Raw genomic sequence first — 18,965 nt, forward strand, 5'->3', positions numbered from 1 at the left:
TGGCCCACTGACTGAGAGATGACGCACACAGGAATCAGGAGTGGCACACAAGCCCAGAGGCCAATATTGTTCTACCAATGATTGATGGAGTTATTTTCTCTGGTAGATTTTGGAACCCAAATCAAGGAAAAAAAATATAGGCTTTCTATGGACCACAATTGGAGAGAGAGAGAGAGAGAGAGAGAGAGATGGCACACCCAGGAGTCAAGACTGGCACACAAGCAGAAAGGCCAATATTAATCTCCCACTGTTTTTTTTGGTTGTTTTTTTTTTTTTTTTTTTCAGGGAGACCTTAGAAAAAAAAATAATAAAAAAAATATGATTTTATCAGGAAGAATTTAGAAACCAAATAAAATAAAATGATTTTTTCAGGGAGAATTTATAAAACAAATAAAACCAAAAATAGGCGTTCTATGGCCCACTGACTGAGAGATGACGCACACAGGAATCAGGAGTGGCACACAAGCCCAGAGGCCAATATTTTTCTACCAATGATTGATGGAGTTATTTTCTCTGGTAGATTTTGGAACCCAAATCAAGGAAAAAAAATATAGGCTTTCTATGGACCACAATTGGAGAGAGAGAGAGAGAGAGAGAGAGATGGCACACCCAGGAGTCAAGACTGGCACACAAGCAGAAAGGCCAATATTAATCTCCCACTGTTTTTTTTTTTTTTTTTTTTTTTTTTCAGGGAGACTTTAGAAAAAAAAATAATAAAAAAAATATGATTTTATCAGGAAGAATTTAGAAACCAAATAAAATAAAATGATTTTTTCAGGGAGAATTTATAAAACAAATAAAACCAAAAATAGGCGTTCTATGGCCCACTGACTGAGAGATGACGCACCCAGGAGTCAAGACTGGCACACAAGCAGAAAGGCCAATATTAATCTCCCACTGTTTTTTTTTTTTTTTTCAGGGAGACTTTAGAAAAAAAAATAATAAAAAAAATATGATTTTGTCAGGAAGAATTTAGAAACCAAATAAAATAAAATGATTTTTTCAGGGAGAATTTAGAAAACAAATAAAACCAAAAATAGGCGTTCTATGGCCCACTGACTAAGAGAGAGAGAGAGAGATGGAACGCTTAGTACTGGCACACAAGCCCAAAGGGCAATATTAATCTCCCTTTTTTTTCCAGGGAGAATTTCTAAAACCCCCCCCAAAAAAAAAATAGGCTTTCTATGGCCCACTATTTGTGAGAGAGATGGGACGCTCAGGACTGGCACAGATGGCACGCTCAGGACTGGCACAGAAGCCCAGAGGCCAATATTATTCTCCCTTTTTTTCTGGGAGAATTTATAAAACCAAAAAAATATTTAAATAGGCTTTCTATGGCCCACTATTTGTGAGAGAGATGGCACGCTCAGGACTGGCACAGATGGCACGCTCACAACTGGCACACAAGCCCAGAGGCCAATATTAATCTCCCTTTTTTCAGGGAAAATTTATAAAACCAAAAAAAAAATTAAATAGGCTTTCTATGGCCCACTATTTGTGAGAGAGATGGCACGCTCAGGACTGGCACAGATGGCACGCTCACAACTGGCACACAAGCCCAGAGGCCAATATTAATCTCCCTTTTTTCAGGGAAAATTTATAAAACAAAAAAAAAAAAATTAAATAGGCTTTCTATGGCCCACTATTTGTGAGAGAGATGGCACGCTCAGGACTGGCACAGATGGCACGCTCACAACTGGCACACAAGCCCAGAGGCCAATATTAATCTCCCTTTTTTTCAGGGAGAATTTATAAAACCAAAAAAAAAATTAAATAGGCTTTCTATGGCCCACTATTTGTGAGAGAGATGGCACGCTCAGGGCTGGCACAGATGGCACGCTCAGGACTGGCACACAAGCCCAGAGGCCAATATTAATCTCCCTTTTTTTCAGGGAGAATTTATAAAACCCCAAAAAAAATAAAATAGGCTTTCTATGGCCCACTATTTGTGAGAGAGATGGCACACTCAGGACTGGCACACAAGCCCAAAGGCCAATATTAATCTCCCACTGTATTTTTATCAGGGAGAATTTATACACCCCACAAAAAAAAATACAGAAAAATGAAAAGGCTTTCTATGGCCCACTATGTGAGAGAGATGGCACACACAGGGATGGCACTCTAGCAGAAATGCCAAATTGCCAATCTTAATCTCCCACCAAAAAAAAAAAAAAAAAAAACACAGGGAATGTCCTACAATTACTATCTCCCTGCCTGCAGTAATCTCAGCCAGGTATGGCAGGCAGCTACTATCTCCCTGCCTGCAGTAATCTCAGCCAGGTATGGCAGGCAGCAATAAGGAGTGGACTGATGCACAAATGAAATAAAAAGTGTGGACAAACAAAAAAGATAGCTGTGCAGAAAGGAAGGAACAAGAGGATTTGTGCTTTGAAAAAAGCAGTTGGTTTGCACAGCGGCGTACACACAGCAATGCAGCTATCAGGGAGCCTTCTAGGGCAGCCCAATGAGCTACAGCGCTGAGGGGAAAAAAAAAAAAAAAAAACTTCCACTGTCCCTGCACACCGAGGGTGGTGTTGGACAGTGCAAATCGCTGCAGCACAAGCGGTTTTGTGGTTAATGGACCCTGCCTAACGCTATCCCTGCTTCTGACAAAGCGGCAGCAACCTCTCCCTAAGCTCAGATCAGCAGCAGTAAGATGGCGGTCGGCGGGAACGCCTCTTTATAGCCCCTGTGACGTCGCAGACAGCAAGCCAATCACTGCAATGCCCTTCTCTAAGATGGTGGGGACCAGGACCTATGTCATCACGCTGCCCACACTCTGCGTTTACCTTCATTGGCTGAGAAATGGCGCTTTTCGCGTCATTGAAACGCGACTTTGGCGCGAAAGTCGCGTACCGCATGGCCGACCACGCACAGGGGTCGGATCGGGTTTCATGAAACCCCGACTTAGCCAAAAGTCGGCGACTTTTGAAAATGTTCGACCCGTTTCGCTCAACCCTACTGCTTAGTATCAGATCTGTTTTTTTATATTGGATGTGTAAACAATTATAGATATTGCATTTTATTCCTTGTTGCTGTTGATGTTTTATCCTCCACTGAACATGATTTGAAGTGAATAAAGAAAGTTTTTTTTTCACTACCTCGTTGAGCTGGATTCCTCATCTTTTATTCAAGTCCTTGCAATTTTTGGAAAGGTGCTGGCGGATTCTGCCACTGATGCTGTGCTGGAGCTTGTTGACCTGTAGGGAAAGAAGTTTGTGCCTGCTGCTGATATCGGGATCGCTGCATGGCCTCGGTGTAAGCAGCCAGATAGGCCTTCATTACATATAGCTGGAGTTCAGGACTAAGGCTTTCCGACACACCCCGTTCTATAGCGGAAAAATAATGTTGTGCCGGTCTATTAAGGTAGACTTCCAGGCGGTCAAGGCATCTGTGGACATCCTGGAAAAGTGTTTTCAACTGAGTGAACCCACTATCCAGTCTTTCTACAACCGCCTTCATCCCATCCTGGAAGACTGAGCTTAAGTGCATAAACTCAGGCTTGCTGTTCTCTCCCAGGCTCTCTGCTGCTGGCAAGCAGACCCAAGTAAAGTAGTGGCAGAGGGCTGGAAGAGGGGAAAATCAGATGGACCGACTGCCTGTTCCCCAGCCTGTGAAGCCTGCCTGGTTGCTCCATTGCTGGTAGATGATTGTGATTGGGCCTGTTCATTGGCTGGTAGATGAGGGGCCGCTCCAACAGAGGACTATCCAGGTTGTGTGGTGCTACTCCAGGTTCTGTGTGGAAAACAAGTGAAAAACATTAGTATAATAAATAAAAAGTTGAAATAATAGTAAGGCAACACAAAAGATACATTCACTAAGCAACTGCAGACCTCAGAAACGAAAGCAGACAATATTTTCGGATTGTTGTAGCAGAACCACTTCGAACCCGAATCTCCTCTCTCGTGACCTTACTGGAGCGATCCTTCAACAAATGCCAAAGGGCTTTTATTCTCTACAATGTGAAGGGGGAAAAAAGGAAAAAATTAATTGTTAAACAATGCACCTACACTAACAGATTCACTGCCATGTCAGACCACATTGCAGTACTTACGAACTTCCTTTCCAGCATGTGGCGTGGCATGGTCCCAATCAGCCAGCAGCGATCTGGCCACTTCTTCCCAGAGTCATCAAATCAATGCTGAGTCAGAATCATTATGATCACGGGGGTCCCACAACACTGCTCGCTCTTGCACAGATTGAATCAGTTGGTTGTTATCAATGTCTGGTTTGCCTTCCTCATGTTGTGGAACCTTTAGATGAAGTTAAAAAAAAACATTGTAAGTAAAACTGAATACAAATTCAATTACAACTCTGATAAAGACTACTTACACCCCGTCTTTCCTCCTCAGGAACTTGAAGCCTGGGAAGATTCATTCCACTCGACTGCTCCTGCTCTTCTGCACTGGAAGGTACCTGTAAAGAAAATACATGATTTACCACAAGTATAGTATTGCCAGTCAATACATACCAATTCATACCCTGTTATCTGTCACAGGACACAGCTGAAACAGCGCTAGTGTTTGGTTACAAGACTCAACCCCAAAGACACAGGATAAGAGCCTCTTTAGACCCACTAAGCGCTTGGTGTCGCACCTGCGATGCCTGTACAAAACCTGGCTAATAGATTTAGTGCACTGAGTGTGCGCAGTGTCGCACTGGCGACCGTCAATAACCACCCTGACTAGGGATTCTAGCACACTGATTGCGCAAAGCGTTGCCCTGGCGAATGCCACTAATAGACGCTGACTACTGTGGAATGCAGACTGAATGCACAGTGGCGTATAGGCAATGCCAATATTAGGCGCTGCTACTGACTCCAATCACCCTTTGCACATACACAACCAGTGGGAAGGGGATCATTAGGAGCTTTCACCAGTAGCATACATGCATCCACACACACCACGATTACGGATATACTAGCACATGGCCGTGCAGCCACGTGATCCTCTTATGGTCACAGCCTTCGAGGACTTTGCCAGTGGGCCAATCAGAGCTGCTTGACCACCAATGAGTGGTCATCTCACGGGCATGCTCAGTAGGCAAAAAGCAGGACTTAGTCCAAGGAGCGTCTGCACGCTGCTAACTAATGCTGGTTACTATAGCTGGACCTGGGATGGCAGCAGCAACCAGATGCATAGCATTAGCCAGAGCAAGATGCTGTGACTGTCGTCTCTGCTGAGCAGGAGCCTAGCCTCTGCTGCTGAGGAAAAATGAGAGACCACAGAGGACATGGCTTGAGATTCCCTTTCTGCAGCGGTGGAATCTCAATGCCTAACAAATAATCTAGCCAAAAAAGCCCCCACAATGGACACCAATACTTACATTACGGGCAGTAGTCCAACAGCACAGCAGTCAGGCAGCACAGAACAGGGACAGCAGCACCAGGAAGGCCGCACCAGGAAGGCAGCACCAGGACGGCAACACCAGAATGGCAGCACCAGGAAGGCAGCACCAGGAAGGCAGTCTGGGACCGGAGCAGCAAACAGTCTACAAGGAACAGAAAAAAATTAGTACAGAGTACAGACTGCAAAGACAGACAGGCATTTTCAAAGCTTCTATACTTACATCCAAAGTTTTGTGCTTGCATCCAGAGTACTGACAGTAATGAAATTGCTGTGTCCTCACCCCCTTTTGTTTTAGGAGTGCCTGAAACTAGTTCCTGGACATGTTCAGCCTGATGTATGCATGCGTATCGAACGCATGCATACGCATGTCCTTGCATAACAATGTGTTCCCATAGATAGTAATGCGGTGTTTTGACGCACTTCATCCGCAATCATCCACATTTGCATGGCTGTGCATAATTGATGCCTCAAAGAATGCAACATGCTGAGCTTGTCGCACTCTGCGAAACGATGCATGCGCATACATCCACATGTGAACGCATGCAAACACATGTCCTTGCGTATGCCATGATAAAGATATGTACACATGATGCATGCGGATCTATGCGGATCATACGCTGCGCACAGATATGCTAATGTGAAACCAGCCTTAGACAGCTGCAACACATTCAGGGATTATCTAACAAACAGGCAATCCCCAAGTTTGTTGTGATGACTAACAGCTGCGTGGACTTGAATATATTATCCCAGCACGCACAAGCATTATAGAATGCTGTAGATAAGCCCCTAATGGTGGTAGTTGCAGCTTATATGCGAAAAATGTGGTGACAGATTCCCTTTAATAAGTTAGTTATATTGTGCAAAATATTTATAAATAACATTTCCCATATGCCTACTTCACAATTGCATCATTTTTAAACAACATTTTTATTGTTAGCAAGTTAGAAGGGTTAAAAGTCTATCAGCAATTTCTCATTCTCAAAATTTCCCATTTTTTAGGGAACACATTATGTTTGAAGATTTGAAGAGAGATTGAGGGGCCTATATGACAGAGAAAATCCCAAAGTGACACCATTCTAAAAAGTTCACCCCTCACAGTGCTGAAAATCGCATTCAAAAAGTTTAACTCTTTAGGTACCGTATATACTCGAGTATAAGCCGACCCGAGTATAAGCCGACCCCCCTAATTTTGCCACAAAAAACTGGGAAAACTTATTGACTCGAGTATAAACCTAGGGTGGAAATGCAGCATTTACCGGTGAATTTCAAAAATAAAAATAGATCATTATTTCCCCATAGCTGTGCCATACAGTGCTCTGCACCGTTCATATTGCCCCATATCTGTGCCCCATATATGCTCTGCACCGTTCATTTTTGCCCAATATCTGTGCCCCATACAGTGCTCTGCACCGTTCATATTGCCCCATAGATGCTGCACAGATGCCCCATACAGTGCTCTGCACCGTTCATATTGCCCCATAGATGCTGCACAGATGCCCCATACAGTGCTCTGCACCGTTCATATTGCCCCATAGATGCTGCACAGATGCCCCATACAGTGCTCTGCACCGTTCATATTGCCCCATAGATGCTGCACAGATGCCCCATACAGTGCTCTGCACCGTTCATATTGCCCCATAGATGCTGCACAGATGCCCCATAAAGTGCTCTGCACCGTTCATATTGCCCCATAGATGCTGCACAGATGCCCCATACAGTGCTCTGCACCGTTCATATTGCCCCATAGATGCTGCACAGATGCCCCATACAGTGCTCTGCACCGTTCATATTGCCCCATAGATGCTGCACAGATGCCCCATACAGTGCTCTGCACCGTTCATATTGCCCCATAGATGCTGCACAGATGCCCCATACAGTGCTCTGCACCGTTCATACTGCCCCATAGATGCTCCACATAAATCTGTGCCGCTGCTGCAATAAAAAAAAAACACATACTCACCTCTCTTGATTGCAGCTCCCAGCGTCTCGTTCCAGCGTCCGGTCCCGGCGTCTCCCCGCTCTGACTGATCAGGCAGAGGGCGCTGCGCACACTATATGCGTCATCGCGCCCTCTGACCTGAACAGTCAAAGCGCAGACGCCGGGAAGATGGAGCGACGCCTGGCGGCTGGAACGTGGACAGGTAAATATAACATACTTACCTAGTCCCAGCGATCCTGGCGCTCCCCGCCTTCCTCCCCGTCTTGTGTACTGCAGCCTCTTCCTGTCAGCGGTCACCGGCACCGCTGATTAGAGAAATGAATAGGCGGCTCCACCCCTATGGGAGGTGGAGCCGCCTATTCATTTCTGTAATGAGCGGTCCCACGTGACCGCTGAAGAGGGGAAGAAGCTGCAGCGCAGAAGACCGTGGGACGGCAGGGGGAGCTCCAGGATCGCTGGGACTAGGTAAGTATGGCTCAGCGCCCTCACCCCCTCACCCGCCGACCCCACCGCTACCGTGACTCGAGTATAAGCCGAGAGGGGCACTTTCAGCCCAAAAATTTGGGCTGAAAATCTCGGCTTATACTCGAGTATATACGGTACTTCAAAGGAATTAAAGCAATGTAGAAGGAAAAAAATTAACATTTTATTTTTTTCCCCAAAAAATGTTAATTCAGCCGCAAATTTTACATTTTTAAGAGAGGAACAGGAGAAAATGAACCAAACAATTTGTTCTGCAATATCTTCTGAGTACATCAATACCCCAATAGTGGAAGAAAACTATTGTTTAGGCTCATGTCAGTACTTAGAAGGGAAGGAGCGCCATATGACATTTGAAGCTCAAAATTGGCTTGAGCAGATTGCAGAGACCCTGATGTGCCTAAACAGTGAAAAGTCCCCAAGTGACCACATTGTGAAAACTACACCCCTCAAGGAATTTATCTACAGCTGTGGTGAGCACCATGCTTCACAAAATCTTTATAACGTTTAGCTGTGAAAATAAAAACACATTTTTCGCACATAAATGTTGTTTAAACCCCAAATATTTTTTTTTCACACTGGTAACAGAAGAAAACGAAGAATACAATTTGTTGTGCAATTTTTCCTGAGTACACTGATAGCCCACATATGGTGAAAAACTACTGCATGGGCTCTTGGCAGAGCTTAGAATAAAAGCAGCACCACAACCAAAAATGGTCAATTTGATTAGACCGAAGTATATATATCAGAAAAAAAGCTGCAAGGAAGTTACTCCCATACACAGCAAAGTAAACATATTAATTTTTTATTTAAAAAAGAATTCCTAAAAATACAGTTTAAAAAGGGACAAAATACTGCAGAATGGAGATGGCTGGCATAACGTATAGTTTTATATAGTTTGTGCTTAAAGGGTGAACGTGATCCATATGGGCAGATGAAAAGCAGCACTAATTGACTTTTGGAAAGCAAAATTGGCTGGAATACATAGCGGACACCATGCCGCATTTTCAGAGCCCTTGACGTGCATAAACAGTGATAACCCCCCACAAGTGCACAAGTGCACAAAACCATTGCTGCCAGTCAGATAGCCGCTGTTCCCATGCTGTCAAAATACAGCATGAGCACGCAGCTGTGATCAGAGGTATAAAGTTTACCTCCGGTCATTGGTGTCAGCCGATGGGACTACTGCTCCTATCAGGCGACGCCTGCTACCAATAATAATAGAGAAAGCAGGGGAGGCTGATTCATCAGCCGGCGCATGCGCTGTAAAGAAATAATTTTAAAAAAACGCCTGGGTTCCCCAATATTTTTGATAACCAGCCAGGCAAAATTCGCAGCTGAGGACTGCAACCCACAGCTGTTCAGAAAGGCTGGTTAACAAGAATAAAGGTGTCCCCAAGCTGTATTTTTTTAATTATTTAAATAAATAATTTAAAAAAATGGTGTGTGGTCCCCTTCATGTTTGACAACCAGCCTTGCTAAAGCAGACAGCTGGGGGCTGGTATTCTCAGGCTGGTAAGGGACCATGGATATTGCCCCCAGCCTCAAAATACCAGCCGGCAGCAGCCCAGAAACTGCGCATCTATTAGATGCGCCAATTCTGGTGCTTTGCACTGCTCTTCCAACTTGCCGTGTAGTGGTGGCAAGTGGGGTTCATATTTGTGGGGTTGATCTTACCTTTGTATTCTGCAGTGACATCAAGCCAACGGCTTAGTAATGGAGAGGCATCTGTAAGACATCTATCCATTATTAATCCTATAGTTATATGGTAAATAAAGACACAGCCAAAACAAAGTCTTGTTATGTACCATGAATTAGACATTTTACAGACTGTCCTGTACATTTTACATGCTGTATTGCAGTTCTCATAATGTTTATTGTGTGTTCCTGTGTTTTGCATAGCTGAAATCCTCCCTTTCCATCAAGTTTGTCTCTTCTGTCTCTCTGTCTCCCTCTGTTGGGTGTCATGTCACTTCTTCCTTCTTATCCCTGTGTCTCAGTCTCCATCTTGGCTTCATTAGAGGCACATGTGCTTTCAGCTTGTCTCAAGAAAGTCTTTTTTACCTGCTGCTGCTGTTTATGCATTCAACAAGGATTCTTGAAGAAATCAAAGTCTCTTCTGGATTCTTCATAACGTGTGCTGGCAGCTGAGCTAAGCTATCTGCGAACATCGCCAATTGTAAGTAGGGTGAAGAGATTCAGCATCTCACAGAGCCATATTTGCAGCCACAGGCCCCGGGGACAGAATAAGTCTTTTATTTCAAATGTAACAAAACACACTTTAATTTTTTATTTAAAAATAACAAACACAGTTATACTCAGCAAAGTAATACAAAATTGCTTCCAGCTCCTGGGATAAAATTCAAAATTTCTTTATTCGAAAAATATTAAAATTCCATAAGAAATTCCGGGACATAGAATAACGGACAGATGAAAGAGCGACGCGTTTCGATCAACAAAGTGATCTTTATCACAGCTCTAACATTACTGACTGCAATCAGCATATATACCCCACGCCACCAATCAAGATCGAAAGATAGAACGCATGATACATGTTAATTATACTTGAAAGGTCCTGGTATAAGCATTACAAAAAACACACATGTAATAAAAAACAAAGCAGCGTGAAACATATAAATAGTGTCAAACAATATAAACATCAATTTTGTATATAAATCCTCATTGAATAACTTCATAAAGTACACAGAAAAAGAAATGAAAAACCCCACATGCAAATTAATAGTGGAACATTACCTCATTGCGCTTGTTGAAACCATCAGGGAGTCTAGTACCAAGATAATAATTCCAAAAGGCTTCACGTGTAAGGAGCCGACTTTGTATATCACCTCCCCGAGGTAAAGAATGAAGCATTTCAATACCATAAGCACAAAATGTAGTAGTATTCCTAGCATGACTATCAACAAAATGCCTGGCTATGTATGAGATATTCATATCAGCGCTAAATAATTCGGAAATGTCACGTAAATGCTCAGAAATTCGACGCTTTAGCTTTCTGGTAGTGCACCCTACATAAGATTTACAACATGCGGTGCAATCAATTTTATATACCACGTGAGTGGAATTACAATTAATAAAATTCTTTATATGAAATTTCCTCGTATTATCATGATTATTAAATGTCTTTAGATTAATGGTATCTACACGTAGTACATCCCAATCTACCGCATTTGAAAAAGCCGGTACAACTAAGCCATGTTCTATTTCTGCTTGTAGATGAAAATAAGCTTGGGGAAATTATATTCCCAATGGTAGGTGCCCTCCTAGCTAATATGCTACATCCAGACGATAAAACCTTATTTAAAACAGGATCTTCCCCTAAAATAGGTAAATATCTATTTATAATCCATTTAATTTCACAAAACTGGGGACTTTATTGAAAACTTAAAAAGGTTTTTGTTGAAAAACATTCGTATTCTTTTTCTACTACTGCTGTTAGATGAAACTATTAATTCTGATCGCTCCTTCTGTGAAACAATGTTAAATGCTCTGTTCAGACTCCAATCCGAATAATTGTGTTTTTTTCAATTTACGTGCACAACTAGCAAGTTCTTCCTCCAACTTGCCGGCATCACTACAATTATGCTTTGTACGAATAAATTCACCCACCGGTATAGATCTAATAGTATGCTTGGGGTGACTACTGGATGCATGTAAAATCGTGTTTCCAGCAAACGGTTTAACAAAAGTTTTAATGGAAATCATTTCACCAGGGATACCACATAATTCTAAAACCAAAAAGAAATTGAACTCAAATCAGTTACAAATGTAAATGTCAAGTTAAACTCATTAGCATTGATATAACGTACAAAATCTGGTATGGCAGATACACTGCCACCCCAGATGATGAGTGTGTCGTCAATGTATCTACCATACCAGACAATCTGTGACAAAAAAACATTAGATTCTGCATACAAATATCTGTATTCCCAAAATGACATAACAAGATTAGCCAGAGATGGTGAGAATTTAGCACCCATGGCCACTCCCAATCGTTGTAAAAAGAACTTTCTATCAAATGAAAAATAATTATGAACCAATAAAAATGTAACCTGTAAAATATATTCCCTTAAGTCACAAGAATAACCACTAAACTTAATCAGGTGAAATTCCAATGCCTGTAATGCCACTGAATGAGAAATACTGGAATACAATGAAACCACATCACAGCTGAGCCAAGAAAATTGTGAAGACCACTGTTTTTCAGACAGACTTTCCAATGCATCTTTTGAATCCTGGATATACCCATGAATTCTATGTATTAAGGGCTGAAGGAGTGAATCAAGCCACTCACACATATGCTCATTGATTGAGCCTTTGCCCGACACAATTGGTCTCATAGGAGGGAAAGTGTCCCGTTTATGGATCTTGGGTAATCCATGCATGATAGGCAAACCAGGACACTTTACCGCCAAAAATCAACTTGCTTTTTGCTCAAAACATTCAAAGAAAAAACATCCAAAATTAACTTCTTCATTTCCATTTGAAAAGTCCCCGTGGGATTTTATTGCAATATGTTTCTCGATCAGACAAAAGCTCCAAAATCTTATTTTTGTAATCTTCAGAATTCATGATTACAACTACACCACCTTTTTCTGACATCTTAATAACTATGTCAGTCATATTTTGAATTTCTTGCAATGCCAATCGATCTTTGTGCGACAAATTAGTTTTAGGAGAATGAAACGAGATAGTATCTTTCAAAGTCTTCAAAGCCCTTTCCACCAATTCTTGAAATGTATCCATACAATTAGATCTCAAATTTAATTAGATCTAATTAATTTAATTAGATCTCAAAAATTGAAAAGATTCAAAAGATGTATTGGAAAGTCTGTCTGAAAAACAGTGGTCTTCACCATTTTCTTGGCTCAGCTGTGATATGGTTTCATTGTAACTAATCTTGTTATGTCATTTTGGGAATACAGATATTTGTATGCGGAATCTAATGTTTTTTTGTCGCAGATTGTCGGGTATGGTAGATACATTGATGACACGCTCATCATCTGGGGTGGCAGTGTATCTGCCATACCAGATTTTGTACGTTATATCAATCCTAATGAGTTTAACTTGAAATTTACATTTGTAACTGATTTGAGTTCAATTTCTTTTTTGGATTTAGAGTTATGTGGTATCCCTGGTGAAATGATTTCCTCTAAAACTTTTGTTAAACCGATTGCTGGAATCACGATTTTACATGCATCCAGTAGTCACCCCAAGCATACTATTAGATCTATACCGGTGGGTGAATTTATTCGTAAAAGGGTAATTGTAGTGATGCCAGCAAATTGGAGGAAGAACTTGCTAGTTGTACACACATAAATTGAAAAAACGCAATTATCCAGATTGAACAGAGCATTTAACATTGTTTCACAGAATTAATAGTTTTATCTAAGCAGTAGTAGAAAAAGGAATACGAATGTTTTTCAACAAAAACATTTTTAAAGTTTTCAATATAGTCCCCAGTTTTGTGAAATTAAACGAATTATCTAATATATAATTGCCTAGAATACTACTTCCTGCAATTTGTGCCAACTTCCGTGGCTTTGTCCGGAGCTAATGTCCGGAGCTAATGTCGGGAGCTAATGTCCGGAGCTAATGTCCGGAGATTAATTTCCTAGAATACTACTTCCTGCAATTTGTGCCAACTTCCGTGGCTTTGTCCGGAGCTAATGTCCGGAGCTAATGTGCGGAGATAATGTCCGGAGCTAATGTACGGAGCTAATGTCCGGAGCTAATGTCCGGAGATAAGTGACGTCAACAGTGTCCAGTGTCTGATTGGTTGCCGCCTGCTGCGAGCGACCAATCAGAAACATGCCGTACTGTGACACACTCCGCCCGCCATTTTGGTGTGATTTTTGAATTTTTACCTCACAGCAAGTTTCTACTGCGTGGAGGCGGGCCCAGTGACGTTGCTCTTCAAGCTCCTGCCGAATTTCGTCAAAAAAATGATAATACCATTTACCAAAACTATATATATTTAGTTGTGAAGTGGTTCAGTGACATTTTCACACCAATTTTGAACTTTTGTTTGGTGTTTTCTCCATATACTGCCTATTATTCACTGACTGTTATACTGAGAGACTGCCGTTTATTAACCTCTTCTTTGCCACATTGGGTATATTGCTCTATTATTTGCCACATAAGGACATTGTCCATTATTGCCCAGCAATTTCTCTGCAATATAAACTGCCTATTTATTAATATCTGCATTCCTGCAAAGAACTATTGCCTATTATTAACTGGCTATTTTCCTACTACCTGACACTGCCTCTTATTAACCTGTTGTTTGCCACCACCACGCTTAAAGCTGTTTAGCTTAGCCAACATGAGCTCTAATAGTAAGGATACTAATGACACAGAGCCCAAAGCTGCTGATGGCGCACGTAAGATTAGGTCTGATAGAAAGTATACTAATAATGCAGAGCAAAAAGACGCCGATGCCGCACGTAAGCGCAAACAGCGTGCTAACAAGAGTACAGAGGATAGATGCAAGCGCATGGACACTGTTAAGTATACTAATGACACAGAGTCCAAAGCTTATGATGGCGCACGTAAGATCAGGTCTGATATAAAGTATGGTAATGATGCAGAGCGAAAAGCCGTCGATGCCGCACGTAAGCGCAAACAGCGTGTTAACAAGAGTACAGAGGATAGATGCAAGCGCCTGGATACTGTTAAGTATACTAATGACACAGAGTCCAAAGCTGCTGATGGCGCACGTAAGATCAGGTCTGATATAAAGTATGGTAATGATGCAGAGCGAAAAGCCGCCGATGCCGCACGTAAGCGCAAACAGCGTGCTAACAAGAGTACAGAGGAGAGATGCAAGCGCCTGGACACTGTTAAGTATACTAATGACACAGAGCCCAAAGCTGCTGATGGCACACGTAACATCAGGTCTGATAATAAGTATACCAATGACGCTGAGCGAAAAGCCGCCGATGCCGCACGTAAGCACAAACAGCGTGCTAACGAGACTACAGAGGACAGACATAAGCGCCTGGACACTGTTAATGCTGCTTGCAATAAACGCATTACTAATGAGTCTTTTGAGGACAAAACTAATCGATTAAGTAATAAAGCTGCTGCACGCTCTCAACGTTGCAAACATAATATTTCCACGTCCTCAGTCATAGATTCTGCCCACAATACAGCTTCTTTGTCTCCATTCATAGAATGTGTGCAGCTTGAAGCTCCTTTAACCGTTGGTAAATCTGCACGTAAGCGCAAACACTGTCCTACTTACACTCCAAATGATAAACGCCGTCGCCTGCACACTGTTAAGTCTGCTTATAAGACATGCTTCACACATGAGTCTTCTAAGGCAACAAACAAACCATTACCAAATGCAGCTGGTGCACGCCGTGAATGGCGCAAAAAAAAAAACGCTTGCACCTCCATATTAATAAACTCTGACCACGATACACCTTCCAACTCCTCAGTGATTGAATCTGTGGACAGTGAAGATCCTCTACCAGGTCCACGCTTTATATATGTTGGCTTACAGAAACATTCCAATGCTCCGTTATCACAACCTGTACCTCAACATCCTACAGGTTTTACTAATGATGACAGTACCATAGTAGAACACTCCTGTGGTCCTATGAACTATTTATGTGAACATTGTCAAGCATTACATTTTAATGCTGAGATACCAGCAGATAAAAATTTTACTCTGTGTTGTCACAAGAGTAAAGTGCATATACCTATATCCCAATATCCCGAGGTCTTTAAACGATTGCTGACAGGGGAGAGTGAGTTCAGTAAGAATCTCATGGAAAATATTCGTAGTATTAACAGCTCATTTGCTTTCGCCTCCATGGGTGCCAATATATCCCCTCCACCTGGACATGGCCCTTACTGTTTCCGTATACATGGACAAATATATCATCGTACTGGAACTCTACATCCCAGTGATGATCAAGTTCCAGCTTATGCCCAACTGTATATTTTGGATACCGCTACCGCGAATGAACAACGTTTAAACTGTGAACAAAATCAAAAATGTCATCCCACTTTGATGAGTATAATTGCTCTTCAGTTAGACAATGTGAATCCCTTTGTTGCTGCCTACAAAATGTTACGAGATGTGGAACATGAAGAACATCTTAAAGCTGAAGCTAATGGCACTCTCATGCCAAATATCATCATGGCCCTTAAACAAGATCGGAATCAAGACCCTCGCCGCTATATTAATCCAACTGTCAATGAAGTTGCTGTCGTTTTTGAAAATGACAATGGAGAGCCACCATTTAATCGTGATATTTTAATACATTTACAACCGGACCCCAAAAATCCTTTGGCGCCAAGAACACAACAGGTCAGCATTCTACACAGTAATTTAGATGCTTTACTCTATCCTTTATTTTTCCCTTACGGAGACCAGGGCTGGCATGATGGCCTCAAGCAACAAGGGCAAAGTCCACGCAGAGTTACACAACTGCAATATTACTGCTATGTGCTGTCTGTCCGTAATCAGTTTAATCCACTCCTGAATGGTGGCAAACTCACTCAGCAGTACTTAGTGGATGCTTATGTGAAAATCGAGGCAAATCGCCTAAATTATATCCGTCAACACCAAAAGGATTTGAAAGTAGAGGATTATTGTGTACTCCAGGAACATCTCCAGAAAAAATCCATTGAGAAGGGCATCCCCATTGGAAAAACGGTCATTTTACCATCTTCGTTTGAAGGCAGTCCCAGGAATATGCAGCAGCGGTACCAGGATGCCATGGCTATTGTGACTAAATATGGTCGTCCTGATCTAGTCATCACCATGACCTGTAATCCGAAATGGTATGAGATTACTGAGAATTTGGAACCTTGGCAGCGTGTGGAACATAGACCTGATTTGGTGGCACGTGTTTTCAAAATAAAACTGGAAGCACTCTTAAAAGACATTAACAATGGATTATTTGGGAAAGTTTGCGCTAAAGTTCATGTAATTGAATTTCAAAAACGTGGCCTTCCACACGCTCACATTTTGATTATTCTGGACAGCAACTCCAAATTAAGGACTGAGGAGGACATAGACAATACAGTGTGGGCTGAAATTCCCAATCCTACCCACTACCCTCCGCTCCATAAAATTGTTCTCCAACATATGATTCATGGTCCGTGTGGAGAACACAACCCAAATTCTCCCTGTATGGATCTGGGGAAGTGTACAAAAGGTTTCCCTAAAGATTTGCAACCAAGAACCATCATAGCTAAGGACGCCTATCCTACTTACCGCAGACACTTTGGCCCATCTTTTCAACACCATTCTAACATGATTGATAATTCGTGGGTGGTTCCATATAATCCGTTCCTGCTATTAAAATACAAGTGCCATATAAATGTCGAAGTTTGTGGTTCCATTCAGGCTGTGAAATATTTATTTAAATACGTCTACAAAGGACATGATAAAGCCAATCTTGAAATCTGCCAGACTAACATCCAACATGATGAAACACACCAATTCATGGATTCAAGATATGTCAGTGCACCAGAGGCAGCTTGGCGAATATTCTCATATCCAATGCATAAACAATCTCATAGCATCATTCACCTTGCTGTACATCTACCGCATTCTCAGCCACTCTATTTTCATGAGGATGACTCTATTGGAAACATCAAGCAAAAGCTCCATCAAAATTCTACACTTATGGCCTACTTCAAGCTTAATCAGAACGACCATCATGCTCATATTTATTTATACCGTGAAATTCCCGAAAACTATGTTTGGAAAGAAGGTTCTTGGGAAGTTAGAAAGCGAGCAGGTGGTTCTGTGATTGGACGAATGTATACTGTCAGTGTGAAAGACCAAGAACGCTACTATTTAAGATTGTTATTGTTGCATGTCAAAGGTGCAACCAGTTTTGACAGCATAAAAACTGTACACGGAGTCACACATGAAACCTTCAAAGATGCGGCATTAGCTCTTGGCTTACTATTTGATGATAGTCTGTGGAGAAATACATTACTTGATGCCAGTATTCTCAACATCCCAGCAGAGCTACGTGACATGTTTGCCTACATTTGTATTTTTGGTCCTCCAGCTAAACCTCGGGACTTATGGGATGAATTTAAGGAACACTTTGTAGAAGACTACTGCCATGCATACCACTCCGACACTCTGGAGTGTGTCAATTGTGAAGGCTATGCTATGACAGATGTCCAACATGTTCTTAAAGCTCATGGCAAAACTTATATTGATTTTAATTTGCCACGTCCAGTCAAGAAACAACACCTCCTCCCACAGTATGATAAAGATTATGAGTTATCAGCAGCTGCTGAAATGAAAGCTACTCTAAATGAAGACCAACTTTTTGCTTTTGATGCTATCACTCAAGCTTTAGAAGACACTAATTCTACAGCAAAGTGATTTTTCCTTGATGGTCCTGGTGGCAGCGGAAAAACGTACCTATATCATCTACTCCTACATCAGCTAAGAGGACAAGGAGACATTGTGTCACCTGCTGCCACTACTGGAATTGCCGCCAACTTGCTACAAGGTGGACGAACCATTCATTCTCTTTATGGGATTCCAATTCCTGTGAATGAAACATCTGTTTCCAGGATTAAGAATGATACCAATGCAGCAAAAGATTTGCACAGCACTAAACTTTTTATTATTGATGAGTGCACAATGCTATCCAAATATGCATTGCATGTCATTGATAGAGTTTTACGTGATGTCATGACAACAAATGTAGCTCACAAAGAAAAAACACCGTTTGGAGGTAAAGTGATTGTTTTTGGAGGCGACTTTAGACAATGTCTTCCTGTCATCCCTCATGTGACAAGAACTGATGTTGTAGAGAGCTGTATAAAATATTCACAACACTGGCAACATTTTACTCGCCTGCCACTTATTAACAACATGCGCTCCATTGATCCTCACTACAGCAGTTGGTTGCTTCAACTGGGAAATGGTGAACTATCTAATGAACATAACCTTGGAGATGATGTAATTGAAATTCCTCCAGACATGGTATGTACTGGCTCATTAATAATTGAAATTTTTGGAGATAATCTTTGTATTGATGTGAATGACACCGAAAGTATAAATACAGCTGCATCTCATGCAATTTTATGTCCAAAAAATGAGGACGTTGAGAAAGTCAATTCCCAAGTCATGGATTTATTGATAGGTGACTATACTGAATATATCAGTGATGATTCCATCGATCCTGATG

At 41.8% G+C, this 18,965-nt stretch overlaps 1 protein-coding gene across 1 annotated transcript; it reads left to right on the top strand.

The window, feature by feature from the left end:
- Positions 1–16,279: 16,279 nt before the first annotated feature.
- Positions 16,280–18,757, top strand: LOC138643341 (uncharacterized; the record flags this gene model as incomplete). The annotated part of the gene is made up of 2 exons (XM_069732265.1): positions 16,280–17,347; positions 18,158–18,757. Coding segments are annotated over 2 exons (1,668 nt in total), but the record flags the coding sequence as incomplete, so codon positions are not given.
- Positions 18,758–18,965: the final 208 nt, after the last annotated feature.

The sequence above is a fragment of the Ranitomeya imitator genome, chromosome 6 (assembly GCF_032444005.1).
Source record: "Ranitomeya imitator isolate aRanImi1 chromosome 6, aRanImi1.pri, whole genome shotgun sequence".
Lineage (NCBI taxonomy): Eukaryota > Metazoa > Chordata > Amphibia > Anura > Dendrobatidae > Ranitomeya > Ranitomeya imitator.